This window comes from Schistocerca americana, chromosome 3 (genome assembly GCF_021461395.2).
Source record: "Schistocerca americana isolate TAMUIC-IGC-003095 chromosome 3, iqSchAmer2.1, whole genome shotgun sequence".
In the NCBI taxonomy this organism is placed as follows: Eukaryota; Metazoa; Arthropoda; class Insecta; order Orthoptera; family Acrididae; genus Schistocerca; species Schistocerca americana.
The window spans coordinates 573,945,911-573,967,538 of NC_060121.1; the positions used below are offsets into that span (position 1 = coordinate 573,945,911).

The 21,628-nt window shown below is 39.6% G+C and overlaps 1 protein-coding gene across 1 annotated transcript in view; it reads right to left on the reverse strand.

Moving 5' to 3' along the window:
• The window catches only part of LOC124607260 (juvenile hormone esterase-like), an 89,821-nt gene that overhangs the window by 14,735 nt on the left and 53,458 nt on the right, over positions 1 to 21,628 (reverse strand). The window contains exons 7-8 of the mRNA XM_047139535.1: positions 12,013 to 12,194; positions 5,223 to 5,352 (exon numbers count right to left, since the gene is read on the reverse strand). Coding sequence (XP_046995491.1) covers positions 5,223 to 5,352; positions 12,013 to 12,194 — 312 coding nt within the window. The remainder of the gene's footprint in view (positions 1 to 5,222; positions 5,353 to 12,012; positions 12,195 to 21,628) is intronic.

Genomic DNA, 21,628 nt, shown 5'->3' on the forward strand with positions numbered 1-21,628 from the left:
AACATCAAAATCATGGGATGACACATTGGGGTTGTTGACGTATGCCTTCAACACTGATAAAACGTTTTACACTCATGATCCCATTCATTAATATTTATTATTGACGACCGTTTTCAGTTGCTGATACTGCCATTTGCAGATCTTCAATTTTTTTTCGTAAACCGTGTTCAATTTATAGACAGTAAATTTTGAAGATCGTAAGATGACACTTCCAGCTATTGAAACCGCTCGTCGATAATAAATATTAATTAATGCGATCTTGGCTACAAAATGTTTCATCAAGTTAAATATAGATCGCTCTTTCCATTTTGTCATCATGAGAAACTTCAGCCTTCAACATTCCCAAAAATGAGTAGCGTAAGGACACACCAAGGGGGCTTCGGTCTTCTGTACGGCCGAATGCACTCGTGTGATTTAAGGTGTATCTACATATAACTACCTAATAAAAGAAATATTTATTTGAATTTCACGCTACGCGTACACCCTGCTCTTATTGCATCATTGTTATCCCTAGCAGCATTTCTTGTGTATAAGTCTTTGAGACTATTTATTTCCAATAGGTATAATTAATGTCGTATGCAGACAGTTGATAGTACACGGTACTAGAATCAAGAAAGTGTAGTAAATGTGGGCTCAACAATGCAAACGTGAAGAGCTGTTCAATTGAACATACGTCTTTCGCAGTAGTGAAGATGAACAGCTACTCATAGCCTTATAGGTATGCGCTTCAGATCCCAAATTAAATGGACCCTTTTTTTCTTTTATTGGTCTAAACTAGTACTGGTGGTTGAGCAGATTTGTTTCGCAGTATGGAAGAGGAAGAAGTGAGAATACCTCTTAAAGTTTTAGAACTCTTGCTTACCGGACGTTTGTGCTCTTATTTCATTTAATTTCAACTGCATGCGTTTACGCCATTAATTATGACGCATCTTGTATTTTATTATGGTTTCATAATACCAGACACGTTTTTATTATCCTATCTCGTTGTTGCTAAGATATATATCCATTATGTGATCAAAAGTATCCGAACACCTGGCTGAAAATGACTTACAATTTCGTGGCATCCTCCATCGGTAATGCTGGAATTCAGTATGGTGTTGACCCACCGTTAGCCTTCATGACAGCTTCCACTCCTGCAGGCATTCGTTACATCAGGTGCAGAAAAGTTTCTTGGGGAAAGGCAACCCAATCTTCTCGGAGTGCTGCACTTAGGAAAGTGCGATCCAAAAAATCCCAAAGGTATTCTATAGGGTTCAGGTCAGGATTCTGTGCAGGCCAGTCCATTACAGGGATGTTATTGTCGTGTAACCAATCCGCCACAGGCCGTGCATTATGAACTGGTGCTCGATCATGTTGAAAGATGCAATCGCCATCCCCGAATCGCTCTTCAACAGTGGGAAGCAAGAAGCTGCTTAAAACATCAATGTAGGCCTGTGCTGTGATAGTGCCACGCAAAAAAAAAAAAAAAAAAAAAAGGAGGTAGAAGACCCCTCTATGAAAAACAAGACCACACTATAACACCACCGCCTCCGAATTTTACTCTGGCAGATAACGTACACAGGGCATTTGCCATATTCACACGCTGCCGTCGGATCGCCACAGTGTGTACCGTGATTCATCACTCCACACAATGTTTTTTCCATTGTTCAGTCATCCAATGTTTACGCTCTTTACACCAAGTGAGGCGTCATTTGGCATTTACCGGCGTGATGTGTGGCCTATGAGCAGCCGCTCGACCAGGAATCCAAGTATTCTCACCTCCCGCCTAACTGTCATAGTACTTGCAGTGGATCCTGATGCTGTTTAGAATTCCCAAGTGATGTTCTGGATAGATGTCTAGCTATTATACATTACGACCCTCTTCAACTGTCGGCGGTCTCTGTCAGTCAACAGACGATGTCGGGCTGCACGCTTTTGTGCTGTACGTGTCCCTTCACGTTTCCACTTCACTATGAGATCGGAAACACTTGACGTAGGGATGTTTAGCGTTGTGAAAATCTCGCTTATAGACGTATGACGCAAATGACACCCAATCACCTGACCATGTTGGAAGTCCGTGAGTTCCGCGGAACCTCATTCTTTTCTCTCAAGATTTCTAATGACTACTGAGGTCACTGATATGGAGTATCAGGCAGTAGATGGCAGCAAAATGCACCTAATATGAAAAAGTATGTTTTTGGGGGTGTCCGCATACTTTTGATCACATAGTATATATAAAATATTTTGCATCACCTCGGTTCCGAGAGTTCGGGAACCTGCACAGAAAATTGGAACAGAGATCAACATAAACATCATTTCCGCCTTTTTTATTGCTTATGAAATCCACGCATTGCATGTCGTATCACCATACACCGAGACCTTCAGAGGTGGTGGTCCAGATTGCTGTACACACTGGTACCTCTAATAGCCAATAGCACGTCCTCTTGCACTCATGCATGCCTGTTATCTTCGTGGCATAATGGCCACAAGTTCATCAAGGTACTGTTGGTCCAGATTGTCCCACTCCTCAACGGCAATTCATCGTATATTCCTCAGAGAGGCTGGTGGATCACGTCATCCATGAACAGCCCTTTCCGATCTATCCCAGGCATGTTCGATAGGGTTAATGTCTGAAGAACATGCTGGCCACTCGAGTTGAGGAGGAGGAGGAGGATATTAGTGTTTAACGTCCCGTCAACAACGAGGTCATTAGAGACGGAGCGCGAGCTCGGGTTAGGGAAGGATGGGGAAGGAAATCGGCCGTGCCCTTTCAAAGGAACCATCCCGGCATTTGCCTGAAGCGATTTAGGGAAATCACGGAAAACCTAAATCAGGATGGCCGGAGACGGGATTGAACCGTCGTCCTCCCGAATGCGAGTCCAGTGTGCTAACCACTGCGCCACCTCGCTCGGTAGAGTTGAGCGATGTCGTTATCCTGAAGGAAGTCATTCACAAGATGTGCACGATGGGTACGCGAATTGTCGTCAGTAAGACGAATGCCTCGCGAATATGCTGCCGATATGGTTGCACTATCGGTCTAAGGATGGCGTTCACATATTGCGCAGCCATTGCTGCGCTTTCCATGACCACCAACAGCTTACGTCGTCCCCACATAATGACACCCCAAAACAGCATGGGACCTTCACCTTGCTGTATTATCTGAAACCTGTGTCTAAGACGTTCATCCTGACCGGGCTGCCTCCAAACACGTCTCCGACGATTCACTGGTTGAAGACATATGCGACACTCATCGGTGACGAGAACGTGACGCTAATCCTGAGCGGCCCATTCGGCATGTTGTTGGGCTCATCTGTATCTCGCTGCATGGCTGTAAAGATGGATCTCGCCATGGACGTCGGGACTGGAGCTGTGCATCATGCAGCCTGTTGCTTACTGTTTGTTCCTAACACGACGTCCTGTGGCTGCGCAAAATGCATTATTCAACATGGTGGCGTTGATGTCAGGGTTCCGCCTAGCCATAATCCTTAGGTAGCGGTCATCCACTGCGGTAGTAGCCGTTGGGCGACTTGAGCGAGTCGTCTCACCGACAGTTCCTCTCTCTCTCTGTATCTCCGAACAACATCGCTTTGGTTCACACCGAGATGCCTGGACATTTCACTTGTTGAGAGCCCTTCCTGGCACAAAGTAACAATGCGGACGCGATCGTACAGCGGTATTGACAGTCTAGGTATGGTTGAACTACAGACAACACGAGCGATGTACCTCTTTCCCGGTGGAATGACTGGAACTAATCGGCTGCCAGACCCCCTCCATCTAATAGGCGCTTCTCATGAGTGGTTGTTTACATCTTTGGGCGGGTTTAGTGACATCTCTGAACAGTCAAAGGGACTGTGTCAATGTTAGAGTATCCGCAGTCAACGTCTGTCTTCAGGAGTTCTGGGAACCCGACCGATACAAAACTTTGATATAAAGGTCAACTTTATTGCCTGTAATACAGCATACAGTCACCTACAATCCTTATTTTACAATCGTTATTGCCTACTTTGGCCCAAATAAACGTCTTCAAAGTAGAGCTTCTTCTTTCTTCCAGTAGACAAAAAAAGGGCCTATCTTGAACCAAAGTACCATACGGGACCTTAACTAGCAGTCCTGTACTGTCTGTTATAGTCCGGATGTCCCAATCAAGATTATATGTATCAGGGAAAACTTCAAGGCCACCATAATGTGCATGATTCCCCCATATAGAAGCAAGGTAACCAGGTACTGCTTCCAATCACAGCACAAACATCACAAATGAACTGCACTCCCAGTTCACAAAAGTCTTTTTGGACCACCAATAAGCTGCTGCTTATTGAATTGGCCAGCAAGGTCAGTGACTATTGCATTCAAGCACTTGCACACATGCACACTGCGCCGCCAACGGCGACGATAATAACGTCTGATATGCATTGCACCGGTATGTTTACACACAGTGTATGGGGGAATCATCCAGATTATGGTGGCCTTGAAGCTTTCCCTGATGCAAATATTCAGGTCTGGAAGACTTGGAGTGCATCAGAGACATCAGGACTACTATCTAAGGTTCCGTATGGCACTTTGGTTACAGACAAGCCTTTTGTTTTGTCAACAGAAGAAAGAAGAAGCTCAACTCTGACGAGTATATGTATATTATTTATTATTATTTTCGATTATTCCCTTTGAAGAGAGCGATTGAACTTGAGTAGTTCTGGTTTCTTCTTCTTTCTTCGTTCTCCCCAATTCTCTTCATACGTTCACTGTGTTCTCTCTTTCTTTCTTCTGACCATCTTCCCCCCCCCCCACCCCCACCCCCGTTGCTCTTCATGTGTTCTTGTTTACATATATACCATAAGCTGTTATCCGTGCGTCACAACTGTAGTACTAATTCTGGCAAGGTTATACCTTATTTCATATTAAGAACATCCTAACCTTAATAACGTGAACTAGCGGAAATTTCCCAAACTAAACTTAGAAACAACTGAGGGTAATACTGTAATAAGGATCTGATTTTTTTTTGTCCAGAGTGTCTGACATGATCTAAATGGAGACACAGGACATCCTTAATTATAGGGAATGATTTTGACGTAATTTCAACACCAGATATATTTATTTCACGCAGTTTCGGTTTCGGCCCCCAAAGCCAATGTCAAGTGTGATTATCTCAAGTGTCATGAGTGACGAAGGCTGAGATAATGCCCCTCGGGACCGAAACAAGTGATGTGCAAAATAAAATAGCAATTGGTGTCGAATTTTTTTTCACTTACCCCATTCGTTTGTAGGTACGTTCTCTCCGCGGTAGTCGAACTCGTAGTAGTAGACTGGTAGATCGGTAACTTCCACTATTTTCCTGACGAGTGCATCAGTGGGATTGAAGAAATCTATGTCCACCTTAAGCTGTAAGAAAATGAGATATATGTGTTACTGCCGAGTGTACAGAATATTCTTGACTTACTTTCCAAATACATTCAAAATTCGCAGATCTTGCAGTAGCCGTGTTAGCGAAAAAATTACTGGATATTAGTTCTACCAGTTATGCAAATAACTGATTTTTACATACTGGTATTACCTCCAACTTGTTTCAGCACATCTTTGACAGCGCGAGTGGGAATTCCTTATTTAATTTTGTAAAATGCTAATTTGTTTTAAGTAATAGTTGTTCCATCGGAATTAGACCAACAAACGGTTTTTCTCTGTTTGTGTCATTACCTTCATTTTTCTACATTATTATGTTATGTAGGACGCTTTGTGCATAGTTGGATATTGGTAGCTTGTCATCTGCATCTGAGTATTGTTACTGTGAGTTTTGATGATGCTCTAAGACGTGCCCATAAGACCTTGCGCAACAATACCGAAAAACGCAACACACAATGATCGCACACAAGACACAATATGTATCGTGCAATGTACCGAAATTATTATTTTATATGTCTCTATTATCTGACGGATTGTAGCGTTAAGGCATAGCAATTTAGTTGTAAGTTGTATTAAAATGAATATTTGGAAAGAAAGTGCGAAGATGCAGGTACAAAAATATGCCAATAGGAAACGGGCGATCGACATCTTAATTAGTTTTAGTGTCAGACAGACACAGAATATCGTTAAACATTACAATAATTGTTAATTACTGATTAATTATTTCAGGTTAACAATTTCATCGAATATAATGATTATTAATAGCATTACATCATACATATACCACTACAAATTCTTTCTCGTAGACATATCAGCATAATGGGGATAAAAATGGCAGAAAGGTATTTTATAGTTTCTCTTATGTCGCGATCGAACAAAGTACGACAAGAATCAAGTTGTGCTTGCAGAGCATCAATGGATTCTTGCATTACTGAGAGCACAGGCTACTATGGTCGCAGATAATAATATTCTAAACTTCATATTAAAACATAGCAAGAACCAATACACAAAACAAAATGGCACATACTCACCTACAATAATAAAGTAGTTTACAAAATAAGCAATATGTTAAGGAAACAGCGACATCAAATAGGACACAGCACAAAGAACACAGTATAGAAAAGCTTTGGAACACAGAAAATATCCACAGACAGATCCAACGGATCAGACATATATAAGCTTATATGTAACTCTTATCATTCATTACACAGAGTGAAAACATGCAGCAAGTTTAAAACCAAATATTCAGAAAGTCCCACAGCTCTATTAGGCACCAGCTCTAATAGCACATTTGGGGACCACTGATTAACCCATAACCATAACTCAACTGCAACAGAAAGTGATTTAAAAATGCTAAAATCCTACCATATCGATATCATAAATTTGCTCTTTCAGAATCCATTAGCAGAAGGAAGACAGATTATGAACAACAACACTACACTATGCCATTAGAGACTACGTATGTCATCAAAAGGAACTCTACCAAAAAGTCAAAACACACACAGACACACACACACACACACACACACACACACACACACACACACAGGAAGAGCAATTACAAGTAAATGTTAAGATCTGGTGCTAAACGGATGTAACAAATGAACATCAACAGGGCTGGGCACACAACAGCTTTATTAATAACGTGTTTTGTAAACCGAATGAGATAACTGCTAATGAGGTTCCGCAAATACCTACGACGTTTGTGTTTGTGATTCAAGAAGAAATGAGACTGCAGAGGAAAAAAGATATTTTGAAAGCAGTCTTTAAATAATCACAAAATATAGTCACGAGATACTTTTTCACAACAGAACTGTGTTTGGAAATAAAGTCATTCGCCAACAAAATGCACAGTAACATAATTTAGTTGCAGGTGACAAGTTACCGATGCCCAATAATGTACAGTGGGTCCCTCATAACCCAATAATGGAAAAATTAAGGTAATGACAACAAGAGACAAGAACAGATTTTAGACATAATTGTTACTTGAAACGTGTTTACGTATCACAGGAATGAATACGAACTATCCAGTGGCTTTGGGGCACAGGTTCTGAAACATGTTTGGGTTTATGCATAAAAAGTAGTTGTTTGCGTAAGAAGAGAACGTCATAGGCGGTAAATTCGAAATACAAGCTACGGACTTGAATTCTACACGTGGGTATGATCTTATGTGGAAACATATACAAACAGCCATGGCTGAATCAATTATTTTATAAGTTATTGTGTTTCATGTCACTATCAGGTGAACAGCGACAGTTGTAAAATGTGCTTATTTAACAAGAGCTGACACTTGCAAGTAAACGACATGCACACATAAATTTTTAAAGTTATTACTTGGAGCAGATGGCACGAAATCAGATCCGCCTCATATCATGTGACACAAGGGGCTTGTAATTGTGACATAAAATCAAGCAGGAATAATGGAACAATACTGCAAATCAGTAGGAGTATTGCACAATTGCTGTATTGGTCACTCAATAAGAAACCACCAACTGATACACCAATGATTATATTCGATGCGTTTCGGATAGAATCTATCTTCAGATTGTTATGAACATCTTGATGATCATATATATAAAGCCTGTCAAGACAGCTTTGTTTGTTACATAGTGTAAATGGCGAATCGTGATGTGCTGCTAGCTGCCGAGAGAAGATTTCACCTCCGAGACTACAGCCAGCGGACTGTAGTGAGACTTAACCAGTGGAAGGGCCATGCAAGGTGCCATTACTGTTCGACAGCCCCCGAGTTTGAACAAGATGTCCATGAACCTGGCTCTACATTGTATTGCTGGTACGGGTCCTGGGCCTCCAGCTTCACGACATCCGCCGTCCGTGATATGCTGCTGGCACCCGCTCAAGTGCACGCCCGTCTTTCAAAGCACTGGGGTGGGCCGCACAAGCTGCCGGTGAGCCAGGATAGGCTGGTGCCTCAGCTGACTGAAGTTTGTTGATTCATTGCCCATCAAGGTGAATCATTTATATGAAGGTGTGGTGTCTGTTCTTTCAGACATGTCCGAAAGAACTGACACATGTATTCGTATAATAAGTACGATTCCAGCGACGCCTTACAGCCTATGACAGCCGTCCACACCTGTTCTCCAGCTCGGCCTCCCGCACAGATAGCGTCACAACATCACCTGATCAGCTTATATAACCCCAAAAGGTCTCACCCGAGAGCTGACCGCTACACTGCTGTATAATTTTCGGGAACTCTGCAGTCTTAAATGTTTCAGCGCAGTGAGACTGCGCAGTTATTAAATTGCTTTCCGTTTTCTCAGAGCTGAAAATGTGGCACGGGAACTACTACTTCATGGTTAGTATCTGACAGCTTTTTGCGACCGGTGTGGCCGCGCGGTTCTAGGCCCTACAGTCTGGAACCGCGTGACCGCTACGGTCGCAGGTTCGAATCCTGCTTCGGGCATGGATGTGTGTGATGTCCTTAGGTTAGTTAGGTTTAAGTAGTTCTAAGGTCTAGGGGACTGATGATCACAGATATTAAGTCCCATAGTACTCAGAGCCATTTGAACCATGTGACAGCTTTTCCGCTTCCTTTGGTACCAAGTAATTGAAGTTTCTATTGAATGGGTACAGAAATTAATAGCTTTCAGACTGTTAGCCACGTTAAAATTTATATTCATTTGGATATTAATGGTATTAGCTCGCAACCTACGCACCAATGTAGTCGAGGTCAATAACGCACGCCTGTGGTGGCCTAGCCTCGGAAGTAAGCCAGTTCGAATCCTGGTGCTCAATTAAAGTATTTAGCCGTCGAGTGTGCTGGTTTAAATTCCAGACCACCTCAGAATGTATCATGAAATGAGGGAGTGTGATAGTTCCGGTTGTGATCCCACCACTGAGAAGGGATATTAAGCTCAGAAACTCCTTTGGTGCATATCTCATCTTCATCGAACAACACAAGCATAACAGTACACCACGTATACTTTACTCTCCACAGCTACACTCTGCACACTTACGAAACAAATTTCATACATCCGCAAGAAAAGGGTCAAGCGTGAGCGGAGGAAGAACAGCCTTCCGACAGACGACTGAACCTATCCCGTGGGATACCTCAGCCAAGAACGCCATTCGATATTTACATTTATACAAGAATTTCCGTTCAGTTATGGTTAAACGATCAATTGCACAAATCTGAAGATTGTTCATTGAACTAAATACCTTACGATTACAATTTCCTACTGTTTAAATTGGAACCATCAAACTAAAACTATTGGGAAGACGAGTCAAAGACTGTGTTTTAGTGGCAGTTCACTTAGGCATCGCAGCAGATATATTAACGGCAGATATCTAAAAAGTTCAAAAAATGGCGGCTCGTTTCGTATTATCGTGAAATACGAGAGACTGTCACCAATATGATACCCGCAAATATAGAAACAAAGGCGTTTTTCGTTGCGGCGAGTCCGATTCACGAAATTTCACTCACCAACTTTGTCCTCCGAATGCGAAAATATTTTTTTAACTCCCGCCTACATAGGAAGAGACGACTGTCATAACAAACAAGACAAATTACACCTCTCACGGAAAGATTTATGTTTCTCTTTTCCCGTGTGCTACTCGGGAGTGGATCGATCGGGGAATACTCTGAAAGTGGTTCTCTGTACCCCCTGCCCCGTAATTAAGCGTGAATTGCGGAGTAGTCATGTAAATGCATATCTAGACGTAGCTGCTGATATAGTGTTGATGGTTGTTTACTTTTAACACATTTTCCACTGCTGTTTCTCTGTCTGCGTGTCTTCTCTACTCTGTTTGTGACAGACTTCATGTCTAATTGTCTTTAACATGTAACGTTCTGATCAGTTAACTGTTGTTTATGGCTATTTATAGCGAGATGGCCACGTAACAGAGTCATTTCGTAGAAAATGTGTCCCCAAATCTCACAGTCGTACGGACTTAGAAAGACGGCGACTTGACGATGTTATGTTCCATCTTCGGGTAACTGACTTCAATATCTATTTTTTATAGAAACTATTATTACTGATACGATAACATAATGCTGAGCTGGGGATGCGAGCCCTGCTTCCGGTGCTTAGTGGCAGTGCGATACCAGCTGACATTGCTCGGTATGGCTACAAAACTTCAACATGCCATAGGGTTGAAAATCTATGGTGCCTTCCTATTAGCTGATATAGAAAGAATAGGTGAGCCAGTGATGCATTCATAGTCTGACACAGCACTCAATGATCTGAAACCAAGAAGTCACCATAAGCTGATGATACACTTTTGCAGCTACTCAAGTCTGTGGTAGTTGAAGGAAAGGTTATTTGCATTGATGTTGAAGTATCTATGAAAAGTGTGAATTAAGCATCGGATACCCTATAAACCATTACCATCGCATTACAGAGAGAAGTAAGTATGAGAAACTGTGAAAAATTTGTTTACTAAGCAGTGCGTCATTTTCACTGCGCGCCTCTATCCAGCTATAATAACGTCAACGATATGGAGGACAGACAGCTACAAATAAACTTAATCAGAGGTGTTTGGTAAGGAAGTAGACGCTCGTAACCATGCTCGTAACGTATACTAATACCACTTGTTGCTTAGGAAGCTCATGGTCTAATATACAGTCCACCACGAGGTTATTAGAGATGGAGGACGAGCTATGAAAGTATATTTTTCTAAAAAAAAATGGAAAATATGACACCCTTGGTCTACTCAATAACACCGTACTCTAAAAACATATAATACCAGAGATTTGTTGCTACTTTCTAAGGTGCTGCTTACACGGCTTTTCATTTATCTTTTATATAGGAAAGTGTCGGAATCCCCCTTTTGGCTGAACAAGGTCACTTACTGTTTTAAACATATTTACCTTGGTTGGAAACATAATGTGTTGTTCATATAAATTATTCTCTGATAATTAATGAGTTATTTATATAAAAGTATTCTATTTGGTAGCAGTGTATGAAACACCCAGTTAAATGTAATTAATTAAACGTAACTGTAAGTTAGCATTTTCACAGGAGGCCGTTTTGAATAGGTTTGCAACCCCAGTGTTCAATGACTAAACGATTTGAGTTTCATGTTGGCTCTTTCATTAATCATTCCCGCATTAGAGAAAGAATCTATCCTTGTATCAGAAGAAGTTCGAGCGCATTAATTTTTTTCTTTGCGCTTTCGCTGTCAAAAGGTCATGGAAAACTAGTAAGAGATACCCAACGATGGGAGATAGGTAAATGAAAGTGTTTAACATCAAAGTAATTACGTTTTCTTGCAGCAGTCACTCAGATTATGAGAAATAATCCCATGGCTATTAAAATGTGCTCTCAGCCGCGGCATAATATGTACGCGAAACTTTTCGATTACTCGCATCGTAACATACCACGTGACTGGAGGATCTTTCCTTTGTGTACTTACCACTAAGTTGAAGGTTCATTTCAAAGTTCGGAATGGGAAAGAATGTCTAAGAAACTTAAAAATGCCTATTCAGACGAATCATCCCGCCATTTACCTTTAATGATTTCGCAAATTCAAGGAAAATCTTAACCTTCGTTATCAGCCTGGAACTTGAGCAACAGTTCTCCAGAATACAAGTCCACATTCTTCCCATTGCACAAGTCATAACCAAAACACAAGTTTCATAACATTTTTTGGATTGAATTTTTAATTATCACAGTATTTACTTACCTGGACCAAAGGCTCAGGATTATCTAGGCTGATAGTTTCGTTGCCAAAATAGAAATTCCTAACTGTAAGTGCTGCTTGCGTCTGTTCATTCGTCGTCTGTAGATGAAGACATGGCCCCACCACACCTTCAAAATTTTCGTTGAGGTTGGCAACAACGTCTGTTTCATTCAGAATATTGGCCCCTAGATGAAACCACGTGTTATTAATGACTCATCGAAAAATTAAAATGTGCAGTAGAACTAGTAATTCATATCTATCTTAACTTACTTTCTGAGCCGGTCTCACCGACTTTATTGTTCACTTATCATGATGAAATCGTCAAGTGTTACTGTTTTATAAAATTTCGTCACTCAGCAATGAGTATGATGTACACTGACTTCCTAAACCAGTTAATTATTTCTTAAGAATAAATTTGTCAAAAACTGTAACATCTATCTCACGACCCACAATACCAAACGACTCTTAACATTCGCATACACTTTATGAAAGTCGTAAATATCTATTGTGATTATGATCCATGGCTTAAAGCGATCGTGGAGTTACTGAGAGACTTCATCTTCGATGCCTTAGCTGTGATTCATACGTTTATACCACGTAAAATCCTAGTTTCGAACTTTATATTCATATCAACAATCTGTAATAGAAATACAAGTGACTTTGTAAGTAGGCTGTTTAGGTTTTCTTATTGGTAACGCCACGTAGCGCTCTGTGTGAGAATCACTGGCTGTGTTGTGTGCAATCTGTGGCTGGTTTGCATTGTTGCCTGCTATTGTAGTGTTGGGCAGTTGGGCTGTTAACAGCGCGTAGCGTTGCGCAGTTGGAGGCGAGCCGCCAGCAGTGGTGGATGTGGGGGAGAGAGATGGCGGAGTTTGGAAATTTGTAAGACTGGATGTCATGATCTGTTATGTATATTATGATTTTTCAACACTATTAAGGTAAATACATTGTTTGTTCTCTACTAAAATCTTTCATTTGCTAACTATGCCTATCAGTAGTTAGTGCCTTCCGTAGTTTGAATCTTTTATTTAGCTGGCAGTAGTGGCGCTCGCTGTTGTACAGTAGTTCGAGTAACGCAGATTTTTTGTGAGGTAAGTGATTTGTGAAAGGTATAGGTTAATGTTAGTCAGGGCCATTCTTTTGTAGGAATTTTTGAAAGTCAGATTCCGTTGCGCTAAAAATATTGTGTGTCAGGTTAAGCACAGTCCTGTATAATTTTTCTAAGGGGACGTTTCATATGTCGACCCTTAGCCGAGGATACCTCACTGGAATGTTCTGATTTTTTTCTTGTAGTTTGTGTAATTAGTGTAGCTATTGTTTATTGCTAGCGCGTAATTGTAGAGAGAATCTCCTTCGTAGTTGCAGTCTTTCATTGTTATACAGTAAAACAGTTGTGGCATGCATGTAGATTTGCGCCAAGTATTTCGCAGCTGCGCTTGCAATTAACTACATATTAGTTTCAGTGCTATGTTAATGTGTTCTCTTATTTTTGCTCTTCAAATTGTGCTTTCCTGTGTTATCGTGTGAAATATTGTGACAATAATGGCGCGTGAAAAACGTAACACTAGGCTTCAAAGTAAACTGAGAAATAATAGTGACGACGAGCGTAGCATATCAGCACCACTGTGTAGTGAATTAACAGACATTCGAAGTAGTAATTTGGTAATTGTGCATAGGGAAATGGAGCGGGCGGCAAATAATGGTGTAAACAGTGAAACAGGTAGTGAGCAAGGAAGCATTATCGATCAATCGGTCGGCAACAGCTCGCCTCAGGAATCCGAAATGACAGAACACAATATTGCAAATACTGTAGACTTAGGTTTTGGATCCTCACCGTTTTCTCAAATGAGTCAGGACACATTTTCTGCTTGTCAAAATGTGAATGTTGCCGGTGAAAATGCACTGCCAAAAAGCATAGAGAAACAGATTCCAGACACTAATACATTATTATTGCAATTAATGCATCAAATGGAACAAAATCAGAGACAAATGGGACAAAGGCTTCAAAAGTTAGACACAATGGAACAACACCAGAGACAAACACAGCAACAGTTACACACAATGGAACAAAATCTTCAAAAGTTAGACACAGTGGAACAAAATCTTAAAAAGTTACACACAATGGAACAAAATCTTCAAAAGTTAGACACCACGCTTGAACAAACAGGTGAAGATTTAACTACTGAGTTACATAACATCGAATCGAAATGTCAAAAAGTCTGTAATGACGTAAAAACACAAATTTGTGAGCATTTCTGACCTATTTTTTCGCGTCATGAAAATGCATTACAGAATCACGAAGCAGCCATAAAAGAACTGCAAACTATTGTTCATGAAAATCACGACACCTTGCAAGTTAAAATTGACTCAGTTGCATCTACCGATTCGGTTACGCAACTTGCAAAAACTCAAGAAAACTTAAAGGACACAGTAGACACGATTTCAACACAAATGGACACTCTGAAACTTGGTTCAGAAAAACACACTGAGGAAATAAGTACACTATCGGAGAAAGTAGCCGAACTTTCGGATCAGTTCACTAACTTAACTGCAAAGGTAGATGATGATCTGAATGACACAAGACCTGTAGCCATCACTGACACAGAAGAGTATGAACAAATTAAGAAATTCAAACAAAATCAGAATCAAATTAATACGCAATACAAGATAGAAATCCGGGAAGTACAAGATCAGTTGGTACAAGTAATACAAAAACTTCATATTTCAGAGGACACTCGTGCTCCAACACGGGATGACGAACTTAGAAATACGGAAAAGCCACAAAATAATAACACAGGGCATTTCGGAAATTATGAAAGAAATTGGCAAGGTGCACCGAATTTTGAGATGGAACCGCCGACACGACGTAACAATGACCGAAATGCTACTCGCCGGCACGATGATTTTGACTATAAGCTGTTCATTACTACACGTAAATTCAAAACGCTTAAGAATTCGGCCAACGACATTCATCCACAAGCGTGGCTCCATCAATTCTCTCATTGTTTTCCTCCCAACTGGTCATTGGAGCACAGGTTAGAATTTATGTGTTGCTACATGGAGAATGAACCAGCTGTAAGAATGCGATCGGTCATTCATGATTGTCACAGTGAAGGAGATTTTTATCATGCCTTCCTCTCAGCATATTGGTCTCAAGCTACACAAGACCGAGTAAAACATAGCATCATAATGATGAAACATTTCGAACAATCTGAATTTTCCAGTCTTGTGAAATATTTTGAAGACATGTTGCACAAGAATCAGTACCTGTCAAACCCATACAGCCCCTCAGAGCTCATCCGCATTTGCTTAATCAAACTGCCTGAACATTTACGACGTATTATTTTAGCAGGACGTTGCAAAGAAGACATTGAAGCTTTTCAGGGACTGTTACAAGAACTGGAAATTGACACTGACAATCGGGGAACGCGAAAACGGGAGCACAACAATTACAGATCACATCCGTCACAATTCTGCGATGACAGAAATAATATACGACAAGGCTATTCTTTCAACGTAAATCATGACCGAAACAGACACCACCCATATGACAACCGTTGGCAGAGTAGTAATAATTACAGGGAAAGATCAACTCTCTGCGGTAATGACTATCACAGAGACAATCAGAGAAACAGACAATATGGGAACCAAAATAATTATTATCAAGGGAGACAGAATAACTTCAGATGCAACGGTCCAGCACGCAGTTACGATTCAGGGAGAAATTCTCCACCACGTGACCGACAAGAAAGAAACTATGGAATCTACCGACATGACGACAGACGATATGATCGTGACGACAGACCTGAATTGCATCAGAACTGGCGGGATTCAAACAGAGCAGAGCCCTCTCGACAAGGTGAAATTGTAGAAGTTAGGTCTCCAAATCCCAATAACGACACGCGCCAACAAAGACACAATAGGCAATGACTCATACCGCTGGCAGCCACAAAACGTACTTATGAAACTGACGACGCAGCTGCCGTAGCTAGTAATTACGTAAAAATGGAAGACATTAGGGACATCTTACTCCAGGAACACGACGTAAAAACTAACAGCACTGCATATCCTGTGATTCATATTACTGTAAATGACGTAAAATTTACGGCAGTACTTGACTCTGGCAGTCCCATTTCAGTAATTAGTGAAACAGCTTTTAGAAAATGCAACATATCGAACGATTGCCCCACACTTCCGTTACGTAAGATTAAATTACAAGGTGCAATCTTTGGAAAAAGTGTAGATGTACGCCAACAAACCAATTCAGAATTCTTTTGCCAAAGCCACAGCTTCTCTATGAACTTTCTTATTGTTCCATTATTGTCGACGGAAATTATATTGGGAGTAGACTTTTTGAATGAATACAAAGCAATCTTAAACATTCGCGATGCTGAAATATGTTTAGACCAGGAAGGTAAGTCAATAGCTTTGATATTTGAAGATTGGCTCTCAAACCATGACGGGGAAATTAATCGGCTTTACCTTCTGTTAGACAACAGTTCGGAATTTTCTACGGAACTAGACACTAACAATCACTCTGCAAGTACTGACAGGGCTGATATCGACGGCATATTTGAAATTAATGAGTTAATTCAGAATAAAATTCAAACAATTGAGAATTGTAAAAGACCTTGATAGGCAGGACCTTTTTGAGATTTTACAAGCACATTTCACATTTTTTACTCACAAAACAGGAACAATCAAGGGATTTCAATACTAATTTCGTGTTCGTGAGCATACTAAATTTTGTGTTAGACCATACGTAATTCCAGCACATTATAGGGACCATGTTGGAACAGAAATAGAATCTATGCTTGACGAGGGCATTATTGAGCCTGCAGTAAGGTCATACAACAATCCATTACATGTTGTTGAGAAGAAAAATGGATCGATCAGGCTTGTCTTAGATTCGAGACAAATCAATACTATCATTATTCCAGAAACAGACAGGCCGCAAACATTGGAAGAAGTTCTTCAAAATTTTAATGGTGTAAAAGTGTTGTCTTCCATTGATCTCAGATCCAGCTTTTATCAGATCGAACTTCATCCAGAATGTAGAAAATACACAGCTTTCCTTTGTTTCGGCGTTTGTTATCAGTTTCGGAAACTTCCTTTTGGTTTGAACATTTCTTCGGGGGCTAAATTCGCGGGCTAAATTCCATATTACCTGAGTTCTTAAAACGTCACATCACCTTATATGTGGACGATATTCTAATAGCAGAAGGTTCATGGGAACAACATAATCGCATCCTCAACAGTTTGTTACGTATTTTTGCAGAATCTGGAATTACAGTTAACTTGGAAAAGTCTGAATTCGTTAGGTCAAAGGTGAGGTTTTTGGGACATATTATTTCTTCTGAAGGCATTCAGCCGGATGCTGAAAAGTTAGAAGCAATCAGAGAAATTCCAGTTCCATCCACATAAAAACAAGTCTGCAGTTTTCTAGGTCTCGTAATTTTTTTCCGTCGTTTTCTGAATATGCAAATTCTTGTTACACCAAAACTTTGTTCTCTCACTGGAAAAAATACTATTTGGAACTGGGACGAACAAGCACAGTTGGAATTCAATTCTTTGAAAGAATCGCTACTTAACGCGCCAATACTAGCTCATCCAGATCTGTCACAAGATTTCTGCCTTAGCACGAATTCTTCTAAAGTCGGTCTTGGTGCCCATTTATTTAAAGACGCCATAGAAAATGACACTACCATTCAGAAAACCATTGCTTTTGCTGGCCGAATGCTAACAAAATCTGAAAAAAATTATTCCGTTACTGAATTAGAAGCTTTAGCTATCGTTTGGGCATTTAACAAATTCCGTTTCTTTCTTTCTGGTAAGCACGTAAAAGTATACAGTGATCATCGTGCATTACAAATTCTTATGTCTTCAAAATTAAATCATGACAGGTTAAAACGTTGGGCATTGTTTCTGCAACAATTCCACATCACAATAGTCAACATTCCCGGCATGGAGAACATTGTTGCGGACGCACTGTCACGCGCACCGGCTGGGCTTGAGAAAAGTAACACAGAAGGCAACCTCGAGAAAAATTTCAGTATTCTTTACATTCAGAAAGTCGCCTTTGAAAACTTCATCACCACATCTTTAAAGGACATTGCTCATGAACAAGATAAAGATCTGATTTGGAAAGACATCAAAAGCAAATGGCATGAAAAGACACACACACAGATTCGACATTATTATCTGGTTAGAAACAACATACTGTTCAAACGCTGCACTGTTGATGACAAGCTATGGGTACTTTGCATTCCTGACGATTTTGTTAATAAGCTCATTTGGTACATTCATTTCAGCTATGCACATTTTGGCCCATGAATATGTTATCATATTCTTCGAACGACTTGTTATTTTAACAATATGGAAAAGAGAATTCTAAGAGTCTTGTCTATTTGTAAACTTTGTCAAAAGGCGAAACCATCTACTACCTCCCATCGTATTCCGCTGTTTCCTATCATTCGTTCTAAATTAAAAGAATTTCTGCTGTTGATCTCTTGGGACCGCTTGTCAGAACATCTAATGGATTTTCGTACGTTCTAGTCGCTGTTGAACTTACTTCAAAAGTTGTTTCTTTCACACCGTTACGTAAAGCCACTGGACGGTCTGTATCCAACGCCTTTGTTAAAAATTTCTTACGTGAAGTTGGACATGTTAGTAAAGTCATTTCAAATAACGGACCGCAATTCAGATCTGCTATTTGGTCACGCTTGCTTCGGAATCATAAAATCAGACCTGTTTTTATTTCATTGTACTCACCACATTGTAACCCCTCCGAACGGATTATGAAATAAATCAATAAGCTTCGCAGACTTTATTGTCACAGAAAGCATCAGCACTGGGACAGATATTTACACTTATTTCAAAACGTGCTGAATGAAATGCCTCATGACTCCACTGCTTTACCACCTACTCTTGTACTGAAGAATGAAGAACCACCGAACAGAATCAGAGAGCTTGTACCTTTCTCGAATACACGTAAACTTCGACACAAAGACATAATTGATTTGGCTATTAAAAATATAAAATCTGCAGCAGACAAAAGGAGAAAACTACACGGTAAAGCAAATGCAAAGAAATTATATATTGATCAGAAAGTTCTCATTAAAGCTCATTCATTGTCACACAAGAAGAAACACTTGAGTCACAAATTCTTTCTAGTTTACAATGAACCTTACAGAATCCGACGTATACCACATGATAATTGCGTTGGAGTTGAAACGCTGCGTACTAAGAAGAGTAAAGCTTTACACCACATTTCACATGTAAAACCGTTTATTGAAAGATTATCTGCTTTTTAACTTTGTCTTTGCCATATAACTTTTCACATTACATTGCTAGTAGGCTCTGTCAGACTTAGAATCTGTTAATATGCAACAATGTTTGAAGTTAAATATCCAGTCAAGAACCAAGAGAACTTATTTCAACAGAAATTATGAATGCGTTGTTATAGTGAACAGACGACACAATGTTGTTATTTGTACATTATTGCTTGTTAGTTGCACGATTATGTAACGACTATAAGGCTCACATACTTAGAACATTTACCTGTACTGCTAATGAGATTTTAATGCAACATTGTGGTTTACTTAAAATTTGGTGTATCATGAGGTAAGTACATTGGCTTCAGCAGAACTTTGCTTACAGAGGACGATAACTACGACATTTCCACAGACATTATCTTACAACAAGACGCACATTCAGTGCTACAGGACAAGTATTTGAGCGATTAATTTTGTACTTAAATCATTTATTTTTAAAGATATTTGAAGCACAATGATACCAAGGTTTTCCATGATACATTTCATTTCATTGTTGTAATCTGTAACACCTGAGGGTATAATTACATTAATCCTCAGGGGGGTACACGCTTACTTTGTGTACCATGTGTTTGGCAAGCACAAGGAGCCCTAGCTAATATGGTATTTGCTTATACAACTTTACACATCGGTACCATATTTGTCTAACACAGAATTACACAGCTATCTGATCATTTAACAGAGGAAGAAACTTTTTTTACTACATCAGTGACAGATGTTTACGTAATTACACAGTTGGATAACTTCACACTTACGAAATTGTATTTTGTCTGTACTTTGTGAAATGCTCATATTTTTCAGGAACCATTGTGATATGATGAGAGCTTTGAATGATGTATTTGGTAAGGGAGCATGATTTTTAAGGTAAGTTTGAGGTAAATGACACTACTGACATGAGCAGAGAATTTTTTTTTTAGGTTTTGACGTTATTGCAGAAAGCTATGACGATTTCGAGATTTGACTGAGGTGTTGTGATTTTATTTTTATGATGACGATGTGTATTATGCTGTTGAGGTATGTTTATGATCAATAAGCTGATGCTATATATGGAATGTGATTACGTGTTTATATGTATATGAATAATGAATAGAAGTTAGGGACTCTGGTTTGTGACAAAGGACGTTGGAAACCGAGAATCGTACTTTAAGAGTTATGAAATGTATGTAAATGCGTGAGTGTATTACAATGCTGACGAAAATTTCTTGGACACTGCTATATCAATAGGATTTTGTTTCTACACATTTGTAGCGCAAATTCTCAACCTGTGATTTTTTTTTTTATATGGGACTGCCACTGTAGCGGAAACTGCTGTCATAAATATTTCAGTAAGTAAGGTAAGCGACCTTGACGTAATGCGTTTTGGATGCCCAGCTGAGAGGTAGTCTTCAGACAAAAGAAAGCCATTAGGTGAAAAAAAAAGAGGCCATTATCCTCGCTATTGACATTTCTTTGTCGAAAGCATCGCCAATACGACACGCTCAAACTTAAAATATATGATAACACTGTGGCGCTCTTAATTCATTATATTTACTGAAATGTCTAATGAAATGACGAGAAATATTTTATGTCTATACACCTGATTATGACCACTGTTTTTCTAGTTGAGAGATTTTCTGTACTACCTTATGAAATGCCATATGGCTAATGAATGATGTTTCATGCCTTCCTTTGTACATATTTGCTCATTTTCTTTAATATATAGTTTCTAGCTGCACTGCTGCATTGGTTATTATAAAATTTTATAGATGTACTAATAAAAATATTTTCTGTCTACAGATCGAGTAAATAATAATTTTTTTCAAAAAAATGAGGGAGCACAAAAAGACATTTTCCTTCACAGGAACTGCATTCATAATTTTCTTTTCAAGTACTTGGTAATTTATTTTGTAGAATAAGTTGTGGTGTACCACTTTAATTACATAGACATTAAGATGTGATTATACATTTCCCTTATCTGCATTGTTGTCTTTACTGTAATATTTTTCTGCTTGAGTGTTGTCATGTTTAGATATAATTTATTGCTTTTGCTCTGCTGTTTGCCAGGCATAGTGCTATTAAATTTCACTTTACATTACTCTGTTAAGCCAGTTTTACTACTGACTTATTTTTCTTGTTTGCTGCTCATTGCGTAATATTAGTTGTAATATTGCTGCTTGTTTGGCCAGTTTGAATATTTTGTCATTCCTGTTTGTGTTAATTTTTTGTACTGCTCCATTGCCTCGTCCCTTAGTTTAGCATCTGAGCTCTGTAGATTTAAGTTAGCTTAAAATGGGGTAGGATATATAAGA